This window comes from Prionailurus viverrinus, chromosome D4, assembly GCF_022837055.1.
Source record: "Prionailurus viverrinus isolate Anna chromosome D4, UM_Priviv_1.0, whole genome shotgun sequence".
Lineage (NCBI taxonomy): Eukaryota > Metazoa > Chordata > Mammalia > Carnivora > Felidae > Prionailurus > Prionailurus viverrinus.
This window is the reverse complement of record NC_062573.1, coordinates 80,895,389-80,909,427: the sequence shown is the minus strand read 5'-3', so window position 1 is coordinate 80,909,427 and position 14,039 is coordinate 80,895,389. Positions and strand designations below refer to the sequence as shown.

At 46.0% G+C, this 14,039-nt stretch overlaps 1 protein-coding gene across 1 annotated transcript in view; it reads left to right on the top strand.

Moving 5' to 3' along the window:
* GLIS3 (GLIS family zinc finger 3) overlaps nucleotides 1-14,039 on the top strand; it is a 547,841-nt gene that overhangs the window by 34,108 nt on the left and 499,694 nt on the right. Inside the window, exon 2 of the mRNA XM_047831214.1 lies at nucleotides 7,387-7,563. Within this exon, the coding sequence (XP_047687170.1) occupies nucleotides 7,503-7,563 (61 nt within the window). The 5' untranslated portion in view covers nucleotides 7,387-7,502. The remainder of the gene's footprint in view (nucleotides 1-7,386; nucleotides 7,564-14,039) is intronic.

Sequence of the window (14,039 nt, the reverse complement as noted above, 5' to 3'; positions counted from 1 at the left end):
CCTGATCTAGTGTTTTGCTACCATAGACCCTTTCATCAGTGTATATGTACATGCGTCATTTGGTGGAGAGAGCCTGGGGCTGGAAATAGAGTACCTGGGCTCTTGTTCTAGTTCTTGCTCGATGAACTGAAGGATATTAGGCCAGCAGTTTCACCGAGTCAGTGTCTCTGCTGGGGATGGGGTACACATGGAGGGCCAGATTATAAATAAAGGTGATAAGGCTTGCTTTTCGTTCTTCCTACCCTTCTGAGAACCTTCTTCTAATTCCCGGGCTATAAAGTGTATAGCTCTATCTAGCTCTTGCTCTATCTAGCTCCTACTTGATTCTGTACTGGTTTTGAGGTAGTCTAGATAACATCACAAAGTGTCAAGGTTATTAATAACCCTGTTCCTGGAAGCACTTGTATTGAATAATTGTGGTGACATCTATAGTTTATTGGGACCTACCCTGTATCAGGCATCAGTTTCAGTAGTCCGTACACGTTGCCTAAATAGATGTTGCCTTATACAAGCCCTGTAAAGTTGTGGGGTTTTACATACGGCCATCTGAGGCTCGGGGAGGTTAAGTGTCTGGCCCGCAGCCTTAGGAGAGGTTTTACTGGGACTCAGATCTGCACAACTCCAAAGTCAGGACACTTTCCACTCCGTTCCTTTGCCTCTGGGGAACTTTATGGAGGTGACAGTGCCTTCGCCCAAAGGGATGCCTCTTTGAGGGTGGAATTGTAGTGTATCCTCCCGGAGGGAGAAGGACAGCTGCCCAGGGAGTTCATGGACAGCTTCTGCATCATCCCAGTGCTGCCCGTGACGTCCTCCTGGTTCCAGGACCATCGTGTGAGAGGCCCGACAAAGTGAACAGCATATTGCCTGTGTTGGTGCCGCTATACTTGACCGTGTCGGGGCGATCGATGCCCTGGGGTCTTGGCTTCAATACGATGGGGCAGATGGGTTCTTGAGGGCAGGCAGTTATTATAGACAATATTGGCTATAAAAAGGGATTCCAGGCCAGAGTGCACAACTATGTGTTAATTATAGCGAAAGGGAAAGGAATTATCACTTACTCATTCAGGGAAATAACTCTGTCCAGTGACCTCATGCCCGCTAAAGGGGTGCTCTTTCCTTCTCCCCAGAGCATGAAGAGAGGCGTCCTGGGTTAAGGGTGTGAACTGAATCTTGCAAAGAAAAATGCTTCGGAAGCGTGGCGTTCCGGTTAAGGCACCTAATTTCATTCGTATACCTCTGCTTGTCATTGTCAGACTTGCAAGTTTAGCATACTGGTCTTTTAGAGGGCTCCCTTAGCTACGAAGGGTTTTCCTGAAGTGGTGCAGCAGAGACTGTGAGAAAGGAAAACAACTCAGCAGCTGTGGGTGCCAAATTAAGTACAGCACATATAATTCAGAACATACGTCTTGCGCAGGGCATAGGCGAGCACTGTTCTGCTGTGCAGCTTCGGGAAGGGACCTGAGTCTGTCTCAGGAGTGTCCCCGGCTTCAGCCTGCTCCCACTTGCGGCCCTTTTCGGTAACTTTTTAGCTGGACCTGCTGAGAGACACTGTTAGGTGAGGAATCAGTGTAACACACAGAACTGTTGGTAACACACAGATAAACGTGCTGCCTTTGGCCAATACCTGGGGACAGTTCTGGAAATGCCTTAGTTGTTTCTGAGCTGGGCTCAGTGCAGAGACAAACTAGGGCCCCTGGACTTTGGAGTGCTGAGGCTCAGTGGGGTTGGTGAGCTTTGGTACTGGTGAACCCCACACCTCCTCCTCATCTTTCATTTTTGTGCATTTATTTTTTAATGTTTATTATTATTATTTTCTTTATTTTTGAGAGAGTGAGAGACAGAGCGTGAGTGGGGTAGGAGCAGAGAGAGCGGGAGACACAGAATCTGAAGCAGGCTCCGGGCTCCGAGCTGTCAGCACAGAGCCGGACGCGGGGCTCGAACCCACGAACTGTGAAATCATGATCTGAGCCGAAGTCGGACGCTTAACTGATTGAGCCACCCAGGCACCCCTGCTCCTCATCTTTTAAAGAAAGCTGCCTGAGGTCAGAGACCTGAGGCTTTATAAAAGGAGATCATATAGCAAGCAGTTTCACGTGCAGCAAGACAGTGGAGGCTTTGAGGGGTTGCTTGGCTACAGCAGTCTGCACCCAGCTTGTGGTTCTGCCTGATCGGTGGGACAAAGAAATCTGGTCACCTTTGCCTCAGCAGTTTCAGCCTTTAATGGCATAGGGATGTCAGGCTAGAATGCTTCTCAGAGTTGGAGAAGACAGAGAAATTGGGTCAAGTTGTGCTTGTTCATTCCGGGATCAAAGATACATCCGAGTCTTGGGAGGTGGCCACCATATCCAGGCTGACATAACTTTCCAAAGAACTAACTAACCTCCGGACCAAACCAGTGAACCAACAAACCATTAAGGACTGGAGCTCTGAAGTGTGCAGGGACCCCACATTTCAGCCTGAAGGGCTGTCACTTACACCTGCTAAATGTGTAGAAAACAGAACTTGCTTTGTGTACCAGGGGATATGTTTTTCTTTTACAGTTCACAAAATCATTCTGTGGTTCGCCAGACAAAGAGCAGTCATTGTTGGGCAATGCTTGAGAACATTCATTTAGGACCAATTTATTCTTTCGACCATTCCATCCAAATGTTGTTTTCCAGGGTCTGTGGCCACAAAGGAGCAAGGGGACGCTGAGCCGCTCGACACCACACCTTGCCCTTCAGGCCGGCCGTGGTCCTGACCGTCTCCCCTCTGGTTATCCCCTCCTGATAATTTCTCTGCCCGTTAAAGCCTATGGGTGGCCAATGGAAGAAATTTCCCTACCCAGAGCCTAATCCAGACAGAATTTACTTTAACGGTCATCTGTGAGAGGAGTGGCTCCTTGGTTGTCATCTGTGCTCTTTAATACCGAGGTGAGGAAAGGCTCTTGGTTTTACCCAGGACACACCACACCGTGCCTCAGCCGTTCACGTTTCCATGCTCTCGCAGGCCAGAAGGACCCAAGGTGAATGGTGAGCTATTTTTAATTTGGAGATCAATGACCGAGGAATCTCACACAAAGAGCCCAGTATAAGTTTACTAGTCACAGGCAAACCTCAGGTTTTCCCCTTGTTCCTGAGCCATATCCCTGCATGACCTTGAGAAAATCAGTTAGCCACCCCAAAGAGGGTGCTTCTGGGTGTCTCCTGAGCTTTACTGATGTTAGCAAAGCTCAACAATGGCCACATTTTTTATTTAAAGGAAGGAATAGGGTGAATGAGACAGGCTTCTTTTGTAACTACAGAACTCTCTTTTCCATCCCAGTTGTGAACCTTACTTCATGAACGCGATGCTTCAGGCTCACACTGAACACTTATTTTATGAAAAGGAGAATATTTTACAAAATGGTCTCATTTATTCTTAACCAAGAACAGCTATTAACCCTCTGGGGGTTAAATCAAACTTCTTAGTTCCAAAACACAACTCAAGTAGAAGCACTATAATTTTTATTTTTTCTCCAGATGCAGAATCCTGAATTTTTTTTTTTTAAAGAAAACTGTACATTCATTTTCTCTGAAAATGACAATTTGTGCTCCAGATTTCCAGCTCTGTGATAAAATTGGATTCTTTGAAGAGGCTTGGAAACTAATTTGAAAAACCTAAGGCCCATCAATAAATGACAGAGAGTCCTTTGGGTACCACTTCCTGCTCCCTAGTTGAAGGAACCACAATATTTTGTTCAAAACAAAATCTTCCATTATCCTCTGATGTCCATCATTAGGCAATCCAGATTACATACTTTTTGCCTATGAAAACTTCACTAATTCTGACCAATTAAGTGGGAAGTTGATTTTCAGTCACTGTAAAATCTAATGGAGAATTCTTAGAGAAACATATTTTTATGTTTTTTAAATATATATTCTAATACTTATAATTAGCACTAAAACACTAAAAAATATTTTCTGACACATGCAAAAAGATTTCTTCTCGCTCCCGTTCCTCCCAATTTTGATTTATATTTTGTTTAGTTGTTTTTAATTTTTGAAATAAAAAAAATACAGAACAGTCTGAAGAATAGTAAACTATACTATACCCATTGTCCATGAGAATTTTATTATATTTGCTTTTGATCTTTTTTTAAATTAAAAAAAATAAAACATTTCAGATAAAATCGAAGTCCTCCTTATTCCCCATTCTCTGTGTTGTTCCAATCCCAGAGATCATTGAATTTGAGATGTATACTTAAAATATTGTTAATATGTTAATATGCCTACTTAGGTATCAGAGGGCAGTATGTGCCAGTGTATGTGTGTGTTTTAAATGTACACAAGGGACATTTTACTCTACGGATTTCTTTGTATATATCCTATGACAAATTGCTTTTCTCATTCAACATTGACTTATCTGTGAACATCTCTGTTAGTGAATGAGTCTTATTTGTATGTATTATCTATTGATGTGACCTACTTGGAATTACTTATATCATTTTAGTTGGTTTCTGTTTGCTTTGGTTTTTCCATTTTGCTTGCTTTTTCCCCCCTTCTTCTCTTCTTCTTTCTTAAACATTTATTTATTTTTGAGAGAGAGAGTGAGCGAGCATGCACACAAGCAGCAGAGGGACAGGGAGAGAGAGGGAGACACAGAATCCGAAGCAGGCTCCAGGCTCTGAGCTGTCAGCAGGGAGCCCAACGTGGGGCTTGAACCCACGAACCGCGAGATCTGACGAGAGCTGAAGTCAGATGCTTAATCAGTTAAGCCACCAGGCACCCACCTGTTCTCTTGTTTGGTGGGATGGTCAAGTTATCTCCCTTTCTTCTTTCCTCCCCTACTTTGAAAGTTAATGAATTCTGGGTCTAGCTCTTTAGTAGGTGCCTTTACAGTGTTGTTACTTTAAAATATATACTAAGGTTCATTTCTGTTCTCTTTCTAAGCAGGTGAGGAATTTAGCACGTCTTGTTTCTACTGCAAACAACCGTCTTCAGCCTCCCAAGTTCCCTGTTGTCTGGAGTTCCAGCCCTGCCTGTTTGTTCTGAAATGCAAAAGAGCAGTTATTATTGTTTGCATATTCTGTGCCAGTTTTCTCTCTCTTTTCGTACCATTGCTCTTGAATGTTACCTGTCACTGTGGCTTCCTGATCTTTCTTGCCAGTCTTTCTTGCACTAGTGCTCTTGGTGAAGGTCAGTTATTTCTGTTGGGCTTGGGATGTATAACAAATGCTTTTACGTTCCCCTCACTCTAGAATGGTCATTGATCTGTGGGTAGGATTCTGCTGTGGCGGTTTTCCCTCTGAACACTGTGAAGGTGGATCTCGTTGTCTTCTAGCCCCTGTTGCTTCCCGGAAGTTTGAGGCCATCCTGCAGCCAGTCTGAATGTGTGGTTTTTCATTTTGAGATAATCTGCCTTCTGTGATTTGCAGAATTTCTCCCAATGTTCTGTAGTTTCACTACAGTGTATTTGAAATTGTTCTTACTTACCCTGCTTATGACTCATTGTGGTTTTTACTTACTCTAATTCTTTCAGTTCTGGAAAATTCCTATCAATTGTCTCTTTATTGCCTCTTTTCAAATTTCTCTATCCCATTCTTCTGGAATTTTGACCAGACATATACCGAAGTGTCCCCTTTCTTTCCTCCATGTCTCCTAGCATCTCATTTATACCTTGTTTTTTTTTTTTTTCTTTTTTAATGTTTATTTTTGAAACAGCACAATCGGGGGCTGGGGCAGAGAGAGGGCAGACAGAGGATACGAAGCGGGCTCTGCGCTGACACGCTGATGGCAGCAGGCCTGATGCAGGACTCGAACTCACAAACCACGAGATCATGACCTAAGCTGAAGTCGGACAGCCACCCACGCGCCCCTCTTGTCCATATTCTTAATTTCTTTATTTCTCTGGGTCTGTTTGGTCTTGTTTTTCCAACTCTCAGTTTGCTAATACTCTTTGCAGTTTTTTTTTTAATTTAAATGAGCATATTTTCATTTTTTGGATTTCTACTCAGTTGTTTTCCAAATTCAGTTGTTCTTGTTTCAGAAGCTCCTGTTCTTAGCTTAGGGATTTGTGTGTTTCCCCTTTGTGACAAGAATACTATTTTAAAAATGTTTTCAGGTGTTTTGTTTTTCTTTTTTTTTTTTTTTTTAAATTTTTTTTCAACGTTTATTTATTTTTGGGACAGAGAGAGACAGAGCATGAACAGGGGAGGGGCAGAGAGAGAGGGAGACACAGAATCGGAAACAGGCTCCAGGCTCCGAGCCATCAGCCCAGAGCCCGACGCGGGGCTCGAACTCACGGACCGCGAGATCGTGACCTGGCTGAAGTTGGACGCTTAACCGACTGCGCCACCCAGGCGCCCCAGGTGTTTTGTTTTTCTATCCCAAAAGTGTTTGCACCCACAGTGCAGTGTGATTGGCAGGGCTTCTAGGAAAGGGGAGAGGAAACACCCCCTGGTTTTTAAAAAGACATTACTCAGCTTTAGTCATCAAGTCAGATTCTGTTTGAACCCACAACAGGGAAGTAAGCTTGAAGTCCAGGCTCCTTCACATCTAGAGAAGTTATTTTTATCACCCGTAAGGTCTAAGTGATAAGCCAGCATCAGAAAGCAGGAAGTTATTCTGTAGGGAGGGTGAAAGCCCCAAAGCCATCACTTCAAGGCTTTGGGTAGATGTGGGGCCAGCCACGGGGTCAGCCATGTGGGCATGCCGCGTGCACAGCCACACAGGGCCCTGTGCTTAGAAGGGCCCGGCACTTGGTTTAGATGTTCTGCCATCACCATCTTGAATTTCCTAATAAGTTTTGAACACAGGGCCCTTACTCCTTTTGCATCGGGTTCCAAAAGTTATATGGCTGGTGCTGGTACTGAGGGAAGTCCTAGGAGACAGGAGGAGGAAGCAGAAGAAAAACTGAGCTTCATTGATCTTAGGACATTGTGGGTAGAAGAGGCAGGAGAGAAAGTGAGCGAGACACATGGATTCCACTTCCTCTCTGGCCCAGGAAGGAGGATATTATTTGACTTGAGAGGAACATCAGAGGTGGAGGCCTTTTGTCTCATTTAATGCTTTGGAGTAAGGAAGGAAAATTCAGTCCCCTACCTCCAAAACTCAGATAGTAAAGCAATCTGAAGGAGACTTTAAAATAAAAAAAGTTTTACAATTTTTCAAGAGCACAGCTCAGTAGGATTGTAGATTTACTCCCACTGTACTCAGGTGAACAGAGAAAATGTAATTTAAAGAAATTTTCCATCCTTCACATTTCATGAAGGGTTCCCATCTATATAGAAGTAGGAAGAAGAATCTAAATTCTAAGTTGAATCCAGTAAACCTGGTCCAGTGCAGTATCTCTTTAAGCCTAATTTTTGTTCTTGATTTCAACATGCCCGGGTGCTCAGATTTCCCCGTTTTCCCATCACTCTCCCAGGTGGTGAGTGGTGATCCCGAAGGATGTAGGGAACATGTGGCTGTGCACTGGACCTTGAAGGATGGAAACCACTTCCTGAGGGTGGTGAATCGGCAAGACCGGAACCTCGGTCCCTGATGACGCCACGAAGATGCTGTCTTAGCCCTGGATGGTCTCCGTCCTCTGCAATTCTTGCAGGTGAGAGAGAAATGTGTTCCTGTTTGGTTAAGTGGTGATTATTTTAAACTTTCTCTTACAGTCAGACACACTTCATTCTAACTCTTACAGATACTTAGGCCGATTCAGTTATTTTGCTGTTACAAGCTATGCTCCAGCTAGCATAGTGGTCCAAACATCTCTGCGTATCAGTCTGAGAAATGTTAGAATATGTTCCCAGAAGTCGAATTAGCAATGAAAAGATTCACACACATTTTTTATTGTTCTGTGAAATACCTCGCCTAACTTGGGAGGGCATTCTTAGGGAAGATCTTCCTGGGTGATGAACAAATGGGGTGGGAATACGCGGATGGGAGGTGTGGTGCTGGGCAGTGGTTGACGTGGTATCCGTGTCGAGTGGAAACTGTCGTTCCCTTGGTGAATCAAAGTCAAAATTATAAAAGATAACCCAAAAAAATAGTTGTGTGTCAAGCCTATCAGGTAGTTACTGTCAAGACTTCATTTTAATTAAACTATAGAGCAATAGACCCCTTCCCCCCGCCCCCCTCCCCCCCAAAAAGAGCTACTATGCTGAGTCAATTATCTTCCATGATTTTAGTTCACTCTGGATTACTGGGAGGTCATTGTTAGTAGATCATGTAAATCTAGTTTTTTTCAAACTGCAGCAAGAAAGCCCTATTGGACAAGGTAGATTTTAAAAATTTCTCCACGTATTCAGATTCCGTTGGTCAGGGGTGGGGCCCAGAACCACACTTTTGAACTGACACACAACTTTGAGAAGCACTTATCCAGATACTTGAAAGATTTTTTTCAGCTATTGGCTGAAATTCCGTCTGTCAGTAAATCTTATTGCCTACTGGTCCTCAGTCCTTCCAGAGCCGCTGACCAGAGATGGGCATAGAGGTGCTACAGACATTGGCAGTTCTGGTCCTTTCCATCAGCTGATTGACATTTCGTGGCTCTGGATTTAAAGTAATGACCACGCTTATGAATAATGGATACGATATTTTAGGAATTATTTAATGTATTTTTTATTCCTCTTAAATCAAGATGCCATATGGGTCCTCATCCTTTTAATCAATGAATTTCAGTGCTTCAGGGGCTGGGTAGTCACTGGCTACAACACCAAAGTCATTGCTCAGCTTTGACTGTCAAATGAAGCTTTTTATGTATTGTGTCCCCAGGGAGCAAGTGCTGTTGAAAGTTAGCTCCGTCAAGAGAGAAAAGGAATTTCTATATTTCTAAAGCTCCCTTTATATATCATTTATTTCTAGTCTTACTGGCTTCTCAGTAGAGAATGAGATCTATAAAATCTCTCCTTTCCATATTTTCTTGAGGTTTTGTTTGCAGTCATGTACGTGATTGATTTTTATGTGTCTTTCCTTCAGCGGATGTCAGATTCTTTAGCAATTAAAACAAGTGAGTTGATTGTAATATTCAGTCTTTGTGTTTATTTATCTTCTGGATCTCACCGGTTTGAAAAAAGTATATTGAAATCTTCTCCCATTACTGTATTTTATCTGTTTCTTTAAAATTTTTGCAATCAAATTGTACCCTAAGATTTAAAAAACAAAACAACAAATTCAACAACAACATCTCTTACTCCCCCCACCCCCAGATTCTTACTCCCCAGAGGCAAGCACTTTCCTCTCTGCTTTATCTTCCTCCATATTGCAAAATCACATGTAGCTTTGACTTTTAAATTTTAAATATTACCTATTGGCTTTTTACCCTGGGAAATGAGTTTGGGGAGAAATGGAGATAAATACCTATATTCAGTCTGCCACACGTACAATCTTAGAGGAGGGTTTTGGAAAATGAGAAACAAAGGCAAGTGGTGAGACATATGGACCCTGGTTCCTCTTCTGCAGGTTCCAAACCCCAGTTGGCAGGGAGGAGGGTAGTGAGTATTAGAATTAACAAGATATACTCAAAAATATTTATTGAGGGGGCACCTGGGTGGCTCAGTCGGTTAAGCAGCCGACTTCGGCTCAGGTCACAATCTCAACGGTCCGTGAGTTTGAGCCCCGCGTCAGGCTCCGTGCTGACAGCTCAGAGCCTGGAGCCTGTTTCGGATTCTGTGTCTCCCTCTCTCTGACCCTCCCCTGTTCATGCTCTGTCTCTCTCTGTCTCAAAAATAAAATAAACGTTAAAAAAAAATTACAAAAAATATTTATTGAGTACAGGCTGTTGTAGTAAAATGCCATCATGAGCTTGCATTGTTTTGAGAGAGCCAGACAATAAGCAAATATGTAAAATGCATATGCAATGGTTGAAAACAAAAAATGCTATGGAGAAGACAAAGCAAGGAGACGGACAGCACAAAGAGGCGGGGCGGGGGGTGGGCTTGTGGTGTTTTTTGTTTTTGTTTTGTTTTGTTTTTACCAGGTTAGATAGAAGGCCTGAGAAGGCAGTATCTGCATAAACCCCTGAAGTGGGTGAGGGAACTGCCTAAGGGTGTTCCAAGAAGAGCCAAGTGAAGGAAGGGCAGAGGGAGGAAATGAGGTTGGTGAGGTAACAGAGGGGCCCATTGGCAGGAAATGGTGAGAGTAGATTGGGTAGGACCTTGTACGGACTTTGGCTTTTACTATGAGGTGGAAATGTCTGGAGACTTTTGAATAGAGGAGTGACCTAATTTGACTTTGGATTAAAGGGATCCTTCTGGCCGTTGTATTGAGCATAGGCTGGAGGGAGGCAGAATGTGGTGGAAGGAGTCCAGCCAGGTGACTAGTAAGAGTGAGTTAGAGCAGAGTTACGGCAGTGAAGACACAAGTGTGAGTTCTGGGTTTTGAGGCTAGAGCCAATAAGATTGCCGATGATGAACTCTGGCAGTCTGAGAGGAAGAGAAGAGACCAGGCGCTCTGGCCAGAGGAGCCGGAAGGAGAGAATTGCTACCCTGTGTGTTGAGGACGTTCGTGGAACGAGTGGGTCCGAGGTGGAAAGATCAGAATTGAGTGGTGGACAGGTGAGGTTGGGGGTGCCTGTTGGTTATCCAGGTGAGACTATGGACTAGGCGGTTGGGTATTGGCATCCTGAGCCTGTGGGAGAGGTTGGGACTCATGATGACATTTGGGACTCTTAGCAGCGCTGGTACTTCAAGCCAGGAGACTGGATGCCACCGTGGGAATGAGTGTAAAGGAGAAGACAGGAGAAGAGAAGAATGGGCCTAAGGCCTGAGCCCTGGGTCACTCCCCAGTTAGGGGTGGGGGGAGGAGTCAGAGAAGAGTGGATAATGAAGGAGTTTCAGGAAGCCAAAAAGAAAGCAATTCAAGGAGAAAACCCTGTCAGCTGTCCAGTCCTGCTTGATTCGGGACACAGGATGAGAACTGAGAATTGGCCACTAGGTTGGGCAACATGGAGGTGACCGGTGGACTTGAAAGGGGTAGTCTCAGTGGAGTGGTGGCAGGGGGGAAGGAGGGGAACCATGGACGAAATCGCACTGGTGCAGTCTTGACTCACGGAACATAGCACATGCCTGTGGAGTCGCAGAACACAACTAGGAGAATGTGTCCCTGCATAGGGAGCACAGGAACGCTCAGGGAACGAATGGACCGGGAAGTATGAGAGATGAGCAAGCACAACTTGCGGCCAGAGGATAGATACCTCAAGGATAACAGTGTCTAGCAGTGGGTGTTAGCACAGTTTCCAGAAGAATCAGGTGGGATCGGGGTCCCTACAATGGTCAGCAGGTTCATGGGTCCAGGGAGAAGATCAGCCCAGTCTCCTCATGGACAACATCTGAGAAGTCCACTCTGCCACCAAAAACATGCCCCCCTCCCCTCCCCTCCCCTCCCCTCCCCTCCCCTCCCCTCCCCTCCCCGGCCCTTGCCTGCCCTCCTCTCCCTAGCTTGTCTTGAGAGCTTTCTGCATCACCTGCATCAGGGAGATTTCCGGTTTGTACTTTGACCCTGGAGTGCGTTGTTGGTTCCCTTGCCCCGACTACCAGTGTTAGCTCTTAGGTGTCGCCTGCACCGGCACGGGCAGGGTCTTGTAGTTCCACAGCGCTGCAGCTCTTTGAGGAGGTTTGCCCTTTTTCCCAGTCCAAGCCAAAGGCCACTGCAGCCGAGGAGAATTATGGGTACTCTAAGGGTAGGGGGGAAATGAGGGAAAAGTGGGTTTCCCAAGGGCTGGGTGCGGTGTGCAGAATCACGTGTTCGCAAGTGGCCTGTGGGCAGGCGAGGGCCAGGGGGAAGCTTCCTGGTGGAATTTAAGGTGCCAGCGCCTGAGGGAGGGGGTCATCCAGAATGATCTCGGGCCCCACCGCCATCTTCCCCGAGAGCCTGGCGTGTCACCACGTTCCACCTTAGAATCGGAGCTGTCATGTTGCGTGGCGTCTGGATTTGCACGAATCTGCTGTCCCTGCTTTCCTCCCAAACTTCATTCCTGCCAGGTTGCTATAAGGATCAGGGATAACGTATCCAAAGTAGCAGGCGTATCGAGGTGCCGAAGAAATGCTTGCTATCACTAACAGAAATAATGAGAATTGCATTAATCTAAGCCAGTAGTTTTCACAGATTTTCTCAGAAGTCCATGGTTAAAAAAAGGGAAATTTAATTTAGACCACCGGTTTTCAAATCTGGCCATGCTCAGAATATTCTCCGAGGCCTGTTAAAAACACATACCCTGTTGTCAGTGCTCAACATTCTGATTCGCTAACTTTGGGGTAGGGAGTGGGCATCCATCCGTGTAGTTTAACAAAGTTCCACGGGTGATCCTAGCCCCAGTTGTATATTAAAATACCTGGGGAGCCATGAAAGTGACCGGTACGAGGGCCGCAATGTGGACCGACCGAGTCAGAATCTCTGGGCAGATGGGCTCTACTGTCTCAAAGGCTCTCCGTGGATTTTAACGTGCCGTGACAAGTTCTGAACTTCGGTTTGTATCGTCGTCTGAGCTACTTGTCAGAAACCCAGGCGCACCGGTGCCCACTGGTGCCAGACTGCTTTGGGTGGAGGCCCAGGGGTCTTAAGCCTAGCAAACTACCCAGGCTCTGATGCAGAAACGGTGTTAAGATTCTCAGATTTGGTTGCATGTTGGAATCCCCTGGGGTAATTTAAAAGGTGCTGACAGCTTGGTCTCACCCCCCAGTTACTGTGATTGAATTGGGATGGGGTGTGGCCTGCTCATTGAAACATTTTAAAGCTTTCTAAGTGATTCTAAAATCCAGCAAATACTTGAGAGCCAGCGGTCCCCAGATCAGGAGCATCAGCATTATCTTCTGGGAACCTATAAGGAACGCAGATTCTTGGGCCTCCTCCCAGGCCTACTGAGTCAGGAACTCTGGGCGCGGAGCCCAGTGATCTGTATTTTAACAAGTGCTCCTGGTGCACACTGAGGTTTGAGAACCAGGGGACCAGAGCTTGCCGATTAGCACAGATCACTTAGCGAGGACTAATGGGTCAGGTTAGCTGGTTGGCACGACAGTGCAAGGGGCTTGGCCCCATCGGGTTCAGCGGAGACAGTGGGAAAGGCTGCCAGCTGCAGCCCTGGAAGAGCGAAGCTCCCCTCCAGGGAGGTCAGCCTCTGGGACACGTGGGGAACCGAGCAGCTCTGAGGTCAGCCCTGCACATACCGCCCTTCCTCTGTTGAAAAGCCAGGATCTATGGAAAGAGAGCCTAGCTACTCCCCCACCCCCATCCCCGCCCCGGGGTAACCCCGGGGGCTCTTAACAGCTGCTGCGAACTTTGGTGAGAATGAACCTGAGCCCCCAGGTGCAGGGAATGTTAAAATTCAGCTTCCCGGGCCCTGCACCAGCAGGTTCTGCTTCTATGGATCTGGGCATTTCCCACAAGTACCCACGATGATGCCGATACTTCTGTCGGCGTGTGACGGTGTGTGAGGCAAACTGAGGAGGCTGTTTGTCGTCTTGATGCTTGGTGAGACCAACTTACGAGACCTGCAGCTTTTAGCCCTGGCTTGGATTCCGAAGGGTTGGGCTCCTCCCTGGATGTATGGGTAGCAGAGCCAGGTCACTGTGGGTGAAGTCGCTGGCCAAGCCCAGGGCCCAGTTCCAAAGCTTAACTTTTGAGGTCGGTGAGAAGCTTCTTCTGTTCTAGGGCCCCCGGCCCCATCACTGCAGTGCAGTCTGGCTTCGCACTGTCACTCTGGTCCTCCCTTCCCTGTCCGCTCCCCTGGCTTAGGAAATTCTGCTGTGTGACAAATCCAGTTTGCGCTACCTGACCCTAATTGCTCGGGACTGGGGGCACATCACAAGTGGCTGGAGGCAACAGGTTGAAGAGAGTCCCCTCGAGAAGAGAAATCCGAAACGCTGCACACTATTTGGCCTCTAGACGGTGCTAGCTTTTTAGAAAACAAGGCTGTTTATGTAACAGATTGGCAGTTTGAGCAGCTGTGTAAATGTCATTCTTTAAAAATAAAGATGAAACTCTCAGTTAACTCAAACAGGAACAAATTAAAAAGTAGACCGAAACATCTATTTCGTGAATACAATTCATCCGCTGTCTTCGGTACTTCAAAATGATACCTTTTCTCTAAGT